This window comes from Sminthopsis crassicaudata, chromosome 2 (genome assembly GCF_048593235.1).
Source record: "Sminthopsis crassicaudata isolate SCR6 chromosome 2, ASM4859323v1, whole genome shotgun sequence".
NCBI classification, from domain to species: Eukaryota; Metazoa; Chordata; class Mammalia; order Dasyuromorphia; family Dasyuridae; genus Sminthopsis; species Sminthopsis crassicaudata.
This window is the reverse complement of record NC_133618.1, coordinates 590,663,983-590,680,121: the sequence shown is the minus strand read 5'-3', so window position 1 is coordinate 590,680,121 and position 16,139 is coordinate 590,663,983. Positions and strand designations below refer to the sequence as shown.

At 39.8% G+C, this 16,139-nt stretch overlaps 1 protein-coding gene across 3 annotated transcripts in view; it reads right to left on the bottom strand.

The window, feature by feature from the left end:
- Nucleotides 1–16,139, bottom strand: part of VWA2 (von Willebrand factor A domain containing 2) — a 51,515-nt gene that overhangs the window by 5,203 nt on the left and 30,173 nt on the right. For all 3 annotated transcript variants that reach the window (XM_074295676.1, XM_074295677.1, XM_074295678.1), the window contains 7 exons: nt 13,214–13,408; nt 11,566–11,699; nt 10,523–10,655; nt 8,390–8,445; nt 6,703–6,810; nt 2,633–3,214; nt 122–673 (listed from right to left, as the gene is read on the bottom strand). In XM_074295676.1, coding sequence (XP_074151777.1) covers nt 122–673; nt 2,633–3,214; nt 6,703–6,810; nt 8,390–8,445; nt 10,523–10,655; nt 11,566–11,699; nt 13,214–13,408 — 1,760 coding nt within the window. The remainder of the gene's footprint in view (nt 1–121; nt 674–2,632; nt 3,215–6,702; nt 6,811–8,389; nt 8,446–10,522; nt 10,656–11,565; nt 11,700–13,213; nt 13,409–16,139) is intronic.

Sequence of the window (16,139 nt, the reverse complement as noted above, 5' to 3'; positions counted from 1 at the left end):
TCCAAATCTATGATCCATTTTTTTCTTGTCAAAAGGTCGCTGGCAAGAGAACTACAATTCGCAAACACATAGAGGCTGCACGAGGCCTAGGACAGCACAACCATTAACAATCACAGCTCACCTTCACATATCCTTTCGATGAATAAGTCTTGGTAATTCTCTAGGTCTTCATAAGAAGGCACATGTATTAGGAAGTCATGAGAGCCTGCAAGTCGTAGTAGGGTCTCCTTCAGAACAGGTCCCACACCTATGACCAGGACGGAGATGCCATTGTTTCGAAGCTTCTGAGCAGGTACAACTGCATCTTCACTGCCAGTCCCTTCGGTAATCACAACCACTGCCTTGCTCACACCAGGCCGGGCTCCCTTCTGCACAGTCATCACTTCCTCATAGACATGCAAGAGAGCGCTGCCAGTGGAACCTGTCCCACCCAGGTAAGGGGCCTGGCTGATGGCCTGCAGGAGGCTGGAGCTAGTAGAGTGTGTGTCCAAGGCAAATGTGGTTTGGACCCTCCTGCCATAGACAACCAGGCCTATCTGGGTCACATCCCGGTTGATGTTGAATTGGAGGGAGCTTTCTCTTACAAAGCTCTGGACCTTCAAGAAGTTCTCCTGTCCCGTTGTGGCTGATGCATCCAACAGGAAAACCAGATCCAGTGACTGAGATTGGCAGCCTAAAGAAACACAAACATCAAAGTCTGTCATGCATCACCATCTAGTCTAGGAGTTTTTAATCTGGGACCAGCTAACTTTTTTTTTTTTTTAGTTGATAACTTTCCTTCAATACAATTGGTTGATTTTCCCTACAATTCTATTTATTTTATACAAATAAAAACATGGATCTAAGAAGAGATCCATGTTTCACTAGACTGCGGATAGTATTTATGACATGAAGAAAAGTTTAGAACCCCTGCTATGTTTAAACCTGTATTATCACAAGGGACTAACCATGGCTAAAAGTGTCTTGGAATGAAAGCTAATCAATTAAGAGTTCATCAATGTAGGCGATCTCCCCATTTGTTCATTTCTATACCTTCTTGTTCAGAACCCATTAGAACTCTGATCCCCAGAGAAAATCACATTTAGAGGGTGATCTATCAGTCAATGTGTCAGGTACTATCCTAAGTACTGAGTTAAACCCCTCCTTTTGATATCAATAAATTAGAACACATTGGTGACATAGTGATCAAGATGGTGAAAAGATTCCAAACCATTCTGTACATAAGGGATCTATTTAGGGATTAGTTATGTTTGGTCTAGTAGTGACACAAATCAATGAGGCACATGATAAACATTGCCAAACAGGAGATTGGGTTGTCAGGTGGAAGAGCAGTTAAACTGCTTAAGCCCAGAAGCAGCATCAGATGATGATTACAAGTTGCAGAGAGGTAGACCTGTAGTCCAGTATGAGCCACAACTTCTAACACTTAGCAGTGTTCAGAAATGAAATGGGTTGTGCTGGGATCACCTAAGATCAATGAATGGAGACTGGACGACCACCTGCCAGGAATGTGAGAACGAGGAATATATATCTCAGGTATGTGGTGGAGGGAAGTGGAGAAGAGCCTCTTTCTAATACTGATAGCAGGGAACAAAATGGCCTGCTCCCTATAAGGTAATTTTAATAGCAGAGATGGTTGTTACAGTTGAGGGATACAATTTGATCTATGCAACAATTTGTATTATGTAATACAACTCTTATACCTGATATTTAGTGTCCAGGTCTATATAGCAGGAGAGCAGTTGTTTTTCAGACTTTTGCCTCTCTGGGGAGTAATCCTCCCCCCCCAAAAAAAAGGGTGGGGTAGTGGGATGAGGGCAGGATAGAACAACAGCTACTGCTATAAACACATTGTCTTAAATAGAGATTTATTTCAAAATCTGTTGAATTCTGAAACCAGCTTTGAGTTCCTCATGTACTAACTTTGTAATTTTCTTGGCATAGAGAACTCCCAGTGAGGAGAGGGGCAGCTAGGAGAGCTCTCTACTTAGGATATTAACATACTACATTGCTTCTCTAAGTTATCTATATTTGTAGTAAAAACACCATTTACTTTATGTCAATGTTTTCTTCAGAAATTTGCTTTCCAACTGCTGGGCTTATGACATTTGGACATCCTTCCTTCCTTCATCAGGAAACTAACTTGTCACTAGGAAACCTCACTCTCCTGCAAGCTTGAATTAGCCTGGTACTCTCTGCCCCTGTAATTGGAGTCAGGGTCATGAGCCTCTATTTAAGAAAAGGTCTGAACTTAAGTCTTTTCTCCTTTCTTACCAGCTCTACTGCTTTTGATTTTTTTGGACTTTTCTCCCATACCTCTGCACCCATACCTCCTCACTTTTCAGTTTCCTTTTCTTTTTGGGGGGAGGAGAAGTAATCACCGTCTTTAGTTAGACTGTAAGCTCCTGGAGAGTAAGGTTTTGTTTTGTTTTTTTAAACATGTTTGCATGCCCAGAAATTGGCAGAGTCCCTGTAATATAGGATGTACTTAATGTTTATTGACTGGAGATAAATGCCTTTTATTGGGAGGGGTTTATTTTTCAATGAGCCCTGGGTTATTGGGCCAAGATTTCTTTTGAGAAGGAGCTTCCCAAACCAATATTCTTTATCTCTTGGTAAATAAACATCTTACCTGGTCTCTGGAGAGTGCAGATTTTTTTCTGGAGTTCAGGTATTTTGTTGAAAAGGTCTTGAGGGTTAGAGTAGGTTATTACCTGCTTTGGGTTGCCAGTGATTTCTTCCAGCTCTGCTCTCAGAAACTCACTACCTACCCCAATCAGGAAGAGGTTCCGATCACGGGCATATCTTACTGATCCTGCCACAAGGTCTTGGGACCTTGAGTCAGTAAGCAGGACCACTACCCGGCGTGGATGGGGGTCATGAATCTCTCCCAAAGGAAGTGTGTCCCTGAAGCCATGATCAGTAACATATTCCAGAGCTCTGCCTGTCAGTGTGGCTCCTCCAGTGAAATGCATTCTGTCCAGGCTCTTCATGAGACTGGGCACATCCTCGTATTCTCCCATTGGGATTGGGATCTCCACCTCCTGGCTGTACTGGGCCACTGCCACATTTACTGGAGAGTCCATGTTCACCACAGCCTGAACAAACCTCTTTAGAAAGGCCTTAGCCTGAAGGAATCCCTCCAGGGTTGTACCAGAGGAACTATCCAGCAAGAAAAGGACATTGACACTGCATTCCAGGCTCAGCTTTGGTGCTGAAAGGAGAGAAATCATCATTATCATCAGGGCAATGACACAAAAATGGGAGATGATATCATGTTTGAAGAACAAGAAACTAAGAAAAGCAGAACAGTAAGATTGGATCATAGTGTGTGTGCATGTATGGAGGGGAGTAAAGTGTAAGAAGACTAAAAATACAAAGGGGGCTGGGTTGTAAGGAGCTTTATAAATGACATAAGACTTTAATCATGGGGGTGGAAGGGAACCATCAGAGTTACCAAGTAATATGGTCAGATCTACACTTAAGGGAAATCAAAGGGGCATTTGAGGGGGAGGAGGCTTGGAACAGGGAAGAGATTTGAGAAGGGAGACCAAACATTTAGCAGCTGAAGAGGGCTTAAGCAAGAGTAGAAGCAGTATGAATGGAGAGAAAGGGACATATGACAGGAGTTGTGAGGGTAAAAATGACAAAAATGTATGGAACTGAGAATGACAATGAGGTTGTAAACCCAGGTGACTGGGAAGTTGATGGTGCCCTCAATAATAAGGAAATTTCAAAGAAAGGAGGACGTAAAAGAAAGTCTATTTTGCTTTGAACATGTGAGATTTTGAGATGTTAGTCATATCTAGTTTGAAATACTAGGTAGTTGCTAAAGTGGGACTGGAGATTGGAAATTAAGGGTAGATACACAAGTCTCTGAAATCATTTCATAAAAATGATTGAACCCATGGGATCAGCAAAGATAGTACAGAGCTAAAAGATAACCCCACAGTTAAAGGGCATGACATGAAGATCCAGCTAAGGAGACTAAGAAGGGGATGGTAATACAAGGAGAGAAATCAGAATCATGAAAATTCAAAAAGTAAAGAGTGTCTAAAAGAATGTGATCAAGAGTGTTAAATGTTGTAGGAAAGTCAAGGAGGATAAGGAAGGAGAAAAGGCCCTTAGATTTGGCAATCAAGAGCTCATTAGAAACTTTGGGGAGAGTGGTTTCAAGCAAAATGGAAGCACCATGTTGTTTTGTGGTTAATTCAAAAGCCCTTTAAAAATGCTGATTTCCATAACAAGCCTGGGAATGGGTTAAGAGAAGCTTTAGCCTCCCGGTTTTAAGATTAGGAGAGGGAAATGGAGGCCTGAACAGGTTAGACACAAGGAGGAACCACTAACAGCCTGCGGATGGGTCTCCTTATTTCATTTCTCTCTCCATTCCATCCTCCACTGAGCTGCGCCAAAAGAAACTGCTTTGATTCTGACCATGACACTCCCATTCAATATACTCCAGAGGTCCCATACAGCCTCTAGGATCAAATAGAAAACCCTCTATTTGATAATCTACCTCTCAGACCTGTGGAGGAGGAAGGAATTTATGACCAGAGGAGAACTAGAGATCATTATTGATCACAAAATAGAAGATTTTGATTACATCAAACTAAAAAGTTTCTGTACAAACAATAATAATGCAAACAAGATTAGAAGGGAAGTAACAACTTGGGAAAATATTTTTTATAGTTAAAGGTTCTGATAAAGATCTCATTTCCAAAATATATAGAGAATTGATCCTAATTTATAAGAAATCAAACCATTCTCCAATTGATAAATGGTCAAAGGATATGAACAGACAATTCTCAGATAATGAAATTGAAACTATATCCACTCACATGAAAGAGTGTTCCAAATCACTACTGATCAGAGAAATGCAAATTAAGACAACTCTGAGATACCACTACACACCTGTCAGATTGGCTAAGATGACAGGAACAAATAATGATGAATGTTGGAGGGGATGTGGGAAAACTGGGACATTGATACATTGCTGGTGGAGTTGTGAAAGAATCCAGCCATTCTGGAGAGCAATTTGGAACTATGCCCAAAAAGTTATCAAACTGTGCATACCCTTTGACCCAGCATTGCTGCTATTGGGCTTATATCCCAAAGAAATACTAAAGAGGGGAAAGGGACCTGTATGTGCCAAAATGTTTGTGGCAGCTCTTTTTGTTGTAGCTAGAAACTGGAAGATGAATGGATGTCCATCAATTGGAGAATGGTTGGGTAAATTATGGTATATGAAGGTTATGGAATATCATTGCTCTGTAAGAAATGACCAGCAGGAGGAATACAGAGAGGCTTGGAGAGACTTAAATCAACTGATGCTGAGTGAAATGAGCAGAACCAGAAGATCACTATACACTTCAACAACAATACTGTATGAGGATGTATTCTGATGGAAGTGGAAATCTTCAACATAGAGAAGATCCAACTCACTTCCAGTTGATCAATGATGGACAGAAACAACCACACCCAGAGAAGGAACACTGGGAAGTGAATGTAAATTGTTAGCACTACTGTCTATCTACCCAGGTTACTTATACCTTTGGAATCCAATTCTTAACCTGCAACAAGAAAATTGGATTTACACACATATATTGTATCTAGGTTATACTGTAACACATGTAAAATGTATGAGATTGCCTGTCATCAAGGGGAGGGACTAAAGGGAGGGAGGGGAAAATCTGGAAAAATGAATACAAGGGATAATGTTATAAAAAAATTACTCATGCATATATACTGTCAAAAATATATAATTATAAAATTAATTTTTAAAAAAGACTATTGCTTTATGATAAAAAAAGAAAAAAAAAAGAAAAGAAAACCCTCTATTTGCCTTTTTAAAAGGCAAAAAGGCCCTGCATAACCTGGTCCCTTCCCACCCTTCCAACCTCTCACACTTTACTCCTCTGCATATACTCAATCATTGAATGACATTGGTCTCCTTGCTGCTCCTCATGTACAACACTCCACCTCCTGATTCAGCGCCTCCCGGGGGATAGCACTTGCTTTGAATAATCTCCCTCTTGATCTCTTCTCCCTGGCTTCTTTAAGTCTTGACTAAAATCCCTCTGACAAGAAGCCTTTCCCAGTCCCCTCAATGCTAGTGCCCTGGGTGTGAGATCATCTTCATTTTGTCCTGTATAGATCCAGCGTGCAATGAGATCTTTGCATTTTGCCTCTCTTTACATCTCCATCACTCAGCACATCATGGGCGCTTAACAAATTCTTGTTGATTTGGTGGGGATAGCACTCACATTCATCACAACTTCCTCCAAGTCTGGGCCTGTGCTGTGGGCCTGCATGTTGCACACACCCTTAAGACTGAAAGCATCTTGACTATATGGCTCACTTCCACGGAAGGGAGGAGAAAGACATCACAGTCCAGACACAGAACTCAGAGGCCGACATGGATACAGTTTGCAACCAGGCACCCAAAGGCATGGATTACTTGTGACCAGCAACAATCATTTTTATTTTGAAATATCTCAGTGTAGATGAATGGGGTCATCTTGTCCTCCATCACAGCTTCACGACATGCCTTCCATTGAAAGCACTGATAAAGAGGCTGGAAAAAGAAACCAAACTAAAGGGAGTGCTCTGTTTGGACCTTGCAGGGCTCCACAGCAAGCTGCTGCTTTCAAAACAATTGTTATAGATCAGTAGAAACCGATGGCTAAGAGAACAAATACTTACCACAGTTGGCCTCCCCTCCAAATCCAAAGGGACAGAGACACTGGTACATGTCTAACCCTTCTAGGACACATGTGCCTCCATTCTGGCAGGGCTGGGAATCACAAGGATCTATCAGGCAGAGTTAGCAGAAGGAAATGTCCATTAACCAAAAACCGGGTTAATCAAAATGATGGTATGACATGGGGCTGTAGTCTCGGTTCGTAGGCCATTATCGCCAGTGCTTTGCCGCTCTGTAAGCAACTTTAGTTAATGAGACTGTGGTATGGGGGGAAATGCTGTTTCTGGGATAAGCAGATCTGGGTTCAAAACCTACCTCTGGCACTACCTCTGTGACTGGGCAAAATACTTAATCTCTCTGGGGCTCAGTTTCCTTATCTGCATATGGCCTTTTTGATCCTATGATCTCCATCTGTTCAGTAGAAATATTTTCTCAAGTCAGTGACTGACTCAAGAAAAAACAAACACCTAATTAGTGCTGAGAGTCAGCTAATTAACAATAGAGTCTGTCTCTGGTTCTGTTGCTGAATAATAATTTGTCAGAATGAATGTGGTCCTATATATCTTAATTATAGCATGAGAGAGTGTTGATCGAACCTGGAGAAATTTAAAGCTGGGGAAATTTAGACATGTTTTATTTAAATGAAGCTAGCTCTTTTCACTTAAAACAAAATATGGTTTTGGGCAAGATTGGCACAAAAAGAATCCTGAAAATTCTCCTTTGCTTCTGGGATCCAAATCAGCAAATGATTTAGAATTGTGACAGGGATAAAGAGTACAATGGCACAAAGTATCTAATGTCACATTCAGTATCACTCCAATTTGTTCTCAAGATATTGATTGGAAGATTCCTTAACATTTAAATGCAAGCTTTCCAAAGGAATGTGAATAGGGATGAACCTGTAATTTCATTAGATATAGGGAAGCTCTTTACTAAATGCAAGGCAATGTCTTTTCTGCAAATTATAGTCTTAGAAGGAGGCTTAAATCATTTAGAGCTTAAGTGACTTGTCCAAAGTCATGCACCCAGAGTATGTCAGAGACAGGCCTTGAGTCCAGGAAGTCCTGGCTTTGATGCCAGCTCTTTTCCTACAATCATTTTTCTCAACTATTTTAAAAGGTTTTCAGTCGGAGATATGGTATCAGTGACAAGCTAAATCTACTTAAATATCAAGTATTATATAGTCATCTCTTCCCTATCATGATTTCAATGTTTTGCAAGGACAGCATAAGAAATTAAATGGGAATTTGGGGGGAGTTTTGCAGAATTCACAGAAAGGCCAGCAGATGACGCAGAGTCCATGACCAAATAGTTAACCCAAATTTCACAATAAGGTACTCTAAATACCCATAAAAGAGAAAGAAAAAATTCAGACCTCTTCTCTGGTACAAAGGGAGAACTAAAAAATTTTACTGATTTTCCAGATCATAGGGGATCCACGCCTCTAAACCCCACAATGTGGAAGGGATAACTGAACATGCAACTGTATCCTTTGTGAAAGCAGGATCCAGTCTGACTGAATCCCAGCTAGCAACTCCTTGAGTATGGGCTTGGGTAACTGGGTGATCATGAAGAGAACATAGATGCACTTACAACATACAAGCACCACCTGTTCCTAACCTGCTTTTACCAAAATGCCCAAGTTTGTTCCTGGGAGGCAAAAACAAAAGTTCACTCATAAAATCATACCTGGACATACCGTTCTGTAGCATGTGGCCGGGTGGGTTATGAAAACTTTCTTCCAGCTAAAAATGAAAAAGTATAAGACTTGATTCAATTCAATTCAGCAGCAATCATTGAGTGCATTCCAAGGGCTGAGCTAGACCTTGGGAACATAAAGACAAAAATGCAAAATACTTGGAAATGGCCAGGAAGGGATAAAAGATATACTCAAATAAGTTAAAATAAAATAATTTGAGGAAAGAGAAAGGGAGGGCTGCCAAGGGAGGATGGAAAAAGGTTTCCAGAGATAAGGAGGGAAGCAAAGACAAAGAAAAAATCCTGGAGAAAGAGAGTGGGACAGAGAGTTTGGAAGATCACAGTTTGCCTGAAATAAAGATTACATGAAGAGGAATAATAAATATGATTGTGAAAAGCTCTGTGTTTTATTCTGCAGATTATGGGGGACCAAATAAAGGCCTCTAAAAAAAGCAAGTGGAATAGTCCATCTGAGTTTTAGAAAAAAATTTTAAATTAAAGCTTTTTATTTTTTAAATATATACATGGATAATTTTTAACATTCACCCTCATAAAATCTTGTGTTCTAATTTTTTTCTCTCCTTTGTCCCCACTCCCTCCCCTAGATGGCAAGTGATCCAATACATATTAAATATTTGCAATTCTTTTACACATATTTCCACAAATATCATCTTGCATAAGACAAATCAGATCAAAAAGGGAAAATATGAGAAAGAAAACAAAAAGCAAGCAAAGAGGAGTGTTGGAGTGGAGAATCTCTTAGTAGACAGGACGACTTAAAAACAGATTTTATATTTGTTTGCAATTCAGTGCTCATTATGACAGCTAGGTGATACAGTGATTGGAGTCAGGAATACCCAAGTTCAAATCCAGTCTCCAACACTTCTAGCTATATGATTTTGGGAAGTTATTTAACATCTGTGCAGTTTGCTGTTGTGAGGATCAACTGTGATCATTTTAAAGGGCAAAAAACAGTGCTGTGCACATTGTAGGCATTAATATAAATGTTGGGAATCATTATTATAGAAGAATCAAGCTGAGTTTCAGTACTACCATGCTCTTGATGAGGTACAAGTCAAGAAGGTGGGGAGTGGTCAAGAATGAATTCACAGGCTTAAACCATCTCCAAGGGGCAAAGCTTTATTGTAATGCCACAAGGCAGGCAAAGTTCCTAATGAATTCACAATTAACAAGGGGTAAGGTGGGACCTTTTATGGGAAAGCGCCTGGGGTAAAGTGCACTAACTATGCTAATTGTATGTGTCAGTAAATCTTCCCTCTCTATATAAGAAAGCTGAGGAGTAGACATCTATAGTTTATCCTCCAGATTGCATACAGTAACAGCGGGCATTGGCACAGGATAGTTCTGTCTGTGCATAATGTCAGTACAAAGCAGTCACTCAAGTACTGGGTTGCTACCAGGAGTCCATTCACCCCATCACTCTAACAACCAATACTCCCATGTTTTCCTTTCAAAAAACAAAACCAAACCCCAAGCCTGGGTGTTATATCATGCCTTATTTCAGAGGAACCTCAAGTGTTTGGGGCCTTTGACTGCTTGTGTTCCAGTTTCTCAAGGCTCAGTGACTTGCCTGATGCCACGAAACAAGTTACCAGCTGAAGAGCTCTGGACTTGGGTCGGGAGAACTTGGGTTCATAGCCTACCTCAGAAATTCATTCTGCAATCCTGAGCCTCAGTCTTCTTATTTGTAAATCTGGGATAATAATAGCAACTTTCCTCCTGGGGCTGATATGAGGACTGAAGAAGATGTTTATGAAGCTTTTTGTGAAGGAAATATAAATGATAGCTATTTTATAATGAATGTTTATTGCTCAGGTCTCCAGCTTTCGAGATCAACCAGCCCACACTAGTTTTACTTACAGGTCTCACATAGCAGTAAATAAGACATTTCAGCCTGCTAAACATTTTCCTATACCAACAGAGACCTGTATTTGATTCTTTCCCACCTGGTCCCATTCCCTGGACATACTCTAATCCCTTCTGCTGAAGACTCTATTGACTCTGCCATGGCACCCCACATACACTGCTTCTTTTATAATTTAATTAGACAAATCATGTATTTCTGGTCCTGATCGTAGGACCCAAAGAATATAGTGGACTCACCTGTAGAATGGGCAGAGGGATGAAATTACTGCATTGGTTTTCTTTGAACCTCTCCAGCACAAAGAGTTCCCAGTAACCTCTCTGATGGTTTCAAGTGTCTTTCGTTCACAAAGATGAGGCTCAATTCTGCAACCTGAGGTAAACACCCCCAAAACAAATGCCAGGGATTTCATCCTATTTTTCCCTGGTTGTTGATACCAACTGTAGAGTACAGGTTCCACTCATCTTTACCAATCATTTGCTCACACTTTGGGGAAAGGGGTGCTATGAAGTCAAGTGATAGGAAAGGATTATGATGGGAGATCCAATAACCTTAGGGCTCTAAGTGGAGCTTCCCAACTTTTCTCAGTCTGAAACATGGTTTTGAACTAAGATAGATCCTTTCCCCAATCCAATGATCCTCCAAACCACCCCATCCACCAACTATGTCATATATATAGGTACATGATATACGTGTACATGTATATTAACATATATATGTATACGTGCATGCACAGAAGCCCTTCTTCTTTCACAGTCACCACTATTTCATTATTTTCATTCTCTTGTCCCATGGTCAAAAATTAGCAAGTGGGGAAGTAAGAAAACCTATTCCATATCAAATCTAGCTGAGAAACAGGAACTAAAAATTAGTTTGAGGAGCAAGAAAGACACATGAAGGAATAAAGGGGTAACAATTTCTACCTCCTTAAATTTGACTCTTCAAAAAATAGGGCAGGAAGTACTACCTACTCACAGACAGGTAACGAAATCCCAGGCTTGACATTAAAGTTATTGGGTCCAAAGATAAGCCCTTCAAAGTTATCATCATCAGCCTAGCCATCAAACCCCAAACTTCACCTTCAGATTAGATAAATACATGAGGCAAGGCTACTCATGGATCCAGCATAGGGTAGCAGGAACAGAAGGCAAAAATGAAGTAGCATTTTGTGGATATTCTTTTCTCTCACAATATTATCTTTAGGAATTCCAACCCTTTCCCTTTGAGGACCACCTCTGCTCTGTGAAGCTGAAGCTGGGCAAACATGCAGAAAGATTTTTACCTGGAGCTGTAGTGCTGCAGATGCCCAAGCTGGAAAGAGTGCTATACAGGCCATTGGTAGCATCATCCACATGTTCTGCAAACAACATATATCGATCCTTGGGTTCACTTGCCAAGAGATGCAGCTCCGTCCACCTGCCCAACAGAGAAAAATTAAAGCAGATCCTCTCCCTGTGGTCACAAGAACACATGTGATTTAAATGACAGATGGTCTTATTAACCTCATTTTGAGGGTACAGGTGAGGGTGAGTTATCTTATTAAGGATCTTATATCTTTGGATGGAGAGGTCAAGATTTTTGGATCAGATAGATTCTCCTCCTGAACAATGTCTACCAGGTGTCTTCCAGAAGAGCTAGAATTGGTATTGAAAGTCATTTCTACTCAACTAGAAAGGTTGCTGGGAACTCTTTGTGCTGGAAAGGTTCAAAGAAAAGAATGGTACAGAAAATATTGTACTGCATTGGGAGTGAAAGCCTGCTTTCCAACTTGTGCTCGGAAACTTGATAGCTGTGTGACCTATAGGAAAGTCATTTAACTTCTCTGTATCTAAGTTTCCTCATCTATAAAGTGAGTGGGTTGGATTCAATAACCTCTAAGATCCCTGCCATCTTTGGGTGAACCTGTAAATCAGTAACTAAATTGTCATTATCAATTATAATTCACTGAATACCTGTTAAATTCAGGGTATTGGCTAATTTTTTGAGAGAGAGATTATAGGGAGGGAAAATTGCTATGTTGGCATGTTTGGAGATTGAAAATCTGGATATGATCTCCCAGGCTTCCTTTAAGTTCCAACTAAAATCTCACCTTCTAGAAAACTTTTCCTAATTCTTCCCACGGTTGATTATTTTATATTTATCCTGTAAATAGCTTGCTTTGTATTTTTTTGTTTGCAATTATCTTCCTCACTAGATTATAAATTCATTGGAGAACAGGGACCGTCTTCTGCCTCTTTTTATATCCTCAGCACTTAAATTCCATAGTTTAAAAAAGTCAACATCTCCTACTGCATCCATCTCCAGTCTTCCTGATTGATATCTGGCCACTGAATCCAGATGGCTTTGGAGGAGAAAGTGAAGTTTTGCAAAGCCCCACCTCACTTACGTCCAATTCACTTGCACAGCAAAGTGTCATTTCTTTGATAACATGGTCTTCTTCATAAACAAAGGACAACTTACTTAGTACCTGGTATGTAGTAAATGCTTAATAAATGTTTACTGAATGAGTGCATGAATTGAATTGAATTCTAACTCTATCAATTAGTAGTGTGACCTGAGGTAAGAAATGTATTATTTCTGAGCCCCATTTTTTTTTTCATTCATAAAATGGAGTTTATATTTGTTCTACACACCTCACAGGACAATTTTTATAATCAAATAAGATACATGAAGTAAAAACATTCTGTAACCTTAAACATTCTGCTGCCTAAATGTTATTCCAATCTTATTATTACAGTCTCATAGTAGAGACAGAGAAAAAAATAGTTAATAATATAAGGAAGTCCATGGGTAAGCACTTAACGCTAGAGAAATACAAAGGTGGGTGAGTAATGTCTGTTGGTGGCAGTAAGTCTAAGGTGATAGACTTTACCCACCAGCCAGTTTTCTCCCTTTTCTTCTGCTGTTGTCTCTTCTTGAGAATTTCTTACCTTGGGAACCTGACTCCCACAGCAAACACCACGACTCCCTTTTCCTTCAGCTGCTTGGCAAGAAGAGCAATGTTTCCTTGGGATTTCCCATCAGTCACGATGACAAGGATCTGAGGGATGGAAGAGTTCCTTCCTCCAGGGAAGCCTTTGTGGAGAAGGTATTTCAGAGCAAGACCCGTTTCAGTGCTCCCTCCTCTGAAAATACAAAGAAAAAGAATGGGAAGAAGGCAAAATTGACAAGCTGAAGACAAGAAACAGGGATCAGAACCTACAATTTTGGGTATTTCCTGTTATTCATTTTCCTCCTACCTATGGACTTGAAATGATAACATCTTCCTGAAGTAACACCATGGCTGAACAGTGTGATGGGAAAAGCCCTGAGATAGCAATGGGTCCCAGCTCTGCCACTGAAGTGTGAGGCTTTGAAGATATCACTTATTTTCTCTGGGGTGAATTTCTTCAAATATAAAATGGGTTGGGGCTGAAATCTAAGATTCTGTGGGAATTAAAACTTCTAACCTACAATAAAAGAGACTGAAGCAGAGTTCTGAGCCAATGGAACTTTATTAAAGGATCTATGGTCACCTTTAACTTTTTTTTTTGTCTGTTTTTGCAAGATAATTTAGGGTTAAATGACTTGCCCAGGGTCACACAGCTAGGAAGTATTATGTGTCAGAGGTCAGATTTGAACTCAGGTCCTCCTGACTCCAGGGCTGGTGCTCTAACCATTGCATCATCCAAGTATTCTCCATCATCTCCCTCTAATAAAGTGGACCTCATATCTTCCTCACAATCAGAGATGCCCCCTTCTTGTAGGGCCTTGACACCACAGGCTTGATACCACATTTGATATCTGAATATTCTAAAGAAGCTATACAAAATACAAACACCCATTGGTTGATGGATCTTACTTTGTGGATCAAAAAATCATGTATCAGTTACAAATGGTATATCAGTCTATGGTCTATGGTTGAATGAAACATGGGGCATCTCTACTGACTAAGGGGTCATAGGATGGTCACTTGCTTATGTTGGTCAAGAAAGAGAGGTCTGGAGGTACAGAAATAAATTGGAGGATTTTTCATGTAATTGAGTTACTCCTTTTACACTGGGTATAGTCACCATGACAAGGAAAAACAAGGATGAAGAGTCTTTGGTTAACTTCTTATGATTAAGCAAGTGAATTTACTATCTGTAAGTCACAGCTCTGGTGTCTAATATACAGAACTTATAATCAATAAATACCCCTATGGAATCATATCAAACTGATTATTACAATTAAAAAATAGTAGGGATCCAAATAAATTATTTCTCATAGTTCCATCTCTAACAAACTATGAATGTATAAGCATGTCTTAAAATTATAGAACTATTGGGGCAACTAACTAATTGGTGCAGTGGATAGAGGACCAGTCCTGAAGTCAGGAGGACCTGAGTTCAAATCTGACCTTTATCTTATTCTAGTGACAGTGCAGAGAGTTGTGGGAATGCCCTTTTTGATTGGAGGCACAGGTCCAACGTGAAAGAATTCACAAACCCAAAATATTTTTGGCAAAAAAGGAAGTTTTATTGGCACTGAGAAGTCAGCTTTGCTAGGAAGGCAGATTTCTGAGTGGCAAGAGGTCCTAGCAGAGAAATAAAAAGGGTTATCACTGAGAAGAGAATGTCTTCACAGCGGGCAAGAGTCCTGGTAGGCAGCTCTGCCAAAGGGAGAGCTCCCTTGACAAAAGCATAATTCCTACTCCAGACTTCTGCAAAAAATATATAGTTTAGAATTGTCCTTTATAGAAGTCTGAGGCTAAAACTTCCAGTTGAAAAGAGAGTCAATGCCCCCAGGCCTAAATACTTATCTTGGACTTTCAGCCACTCAGTATCAGGCCCAGATATCCAATTGAATGAAAATCACTTTGGGCTTCCTGAATGGGGATCCAGCTACCCAAAAGACCAATGTGGGGAGGGGTGATTTGCCTTATAAAGGCACAGTCTGGAAAATATTCCTTCTCCTAGTCTGGGAGACTCCGAATTAAAGGAGACACAATTTCAGAGTGATTATTTTACAGATTAAAGGGGACACAGTTTTAGAGTTCACCCCCATCAGTCTCAGACACTTAATACTTCCTAGCTGTATGACCCTGGGCAAGTCACTTACTTCCAATTGCCTCAGGGGAAAAAATTATAGATCTAGAGCTAGAAGAGCCTCAACATCTTTATTTTCCAGACAAGGAAACAGTGATTTGCCCAAAGTCAAATAGACAGCATCAGTGGCAGGATTAGAACTGAGACCTAGTGTGCTATTTCTGGGGAATTGGTTTTACTATATTTATGAATTTTCCAGCTAACCAAAACTACTTCTCAAATGCTAAAACTTTTTAAAAATGTTTATTCATTTATACATGTATAACATATCAGATTACTTGACATCTTGGGGAAGAGGAGGTAAGGGAAGGAGGGAGAAAAAATTTGGAATCAAAATCTTACAAAAATGAATGTTGAAAACTATCTTTACATGTAATTAGAAAAAATAAAATGCTATTAAGTTAAAAAAGAAAAAAATGAACATCCATTTTATCAAAAAAATTTAAATCATTTTATGCTATTTACAGAAAAAGAACTGATAGAATCTAAATGCAGGTTGAAGTATTCTTTTTCATTACTTAATTTTTCTCACTTTTTTTTTGTCTGTGATTTCTTTCACAACCTGGCTAACAAGGAAATAAGTTTTGCACACCTGCACATATATAACCCATATCAAAATGTTAATTTGATATAGTGGGAATATGGAAGGGAAAGAGGAAATTTGTAGCTCAAATAAAAAAACAAAAAGACTGCTTGTGGGCAGGAACTGTTTTGTTTTTTGTTTTGTTTTGTTTTTTTTTAAATGTAGATTTGTATTCCCAGTGTTAAGCAGTGTGTGGCACATAGTTGG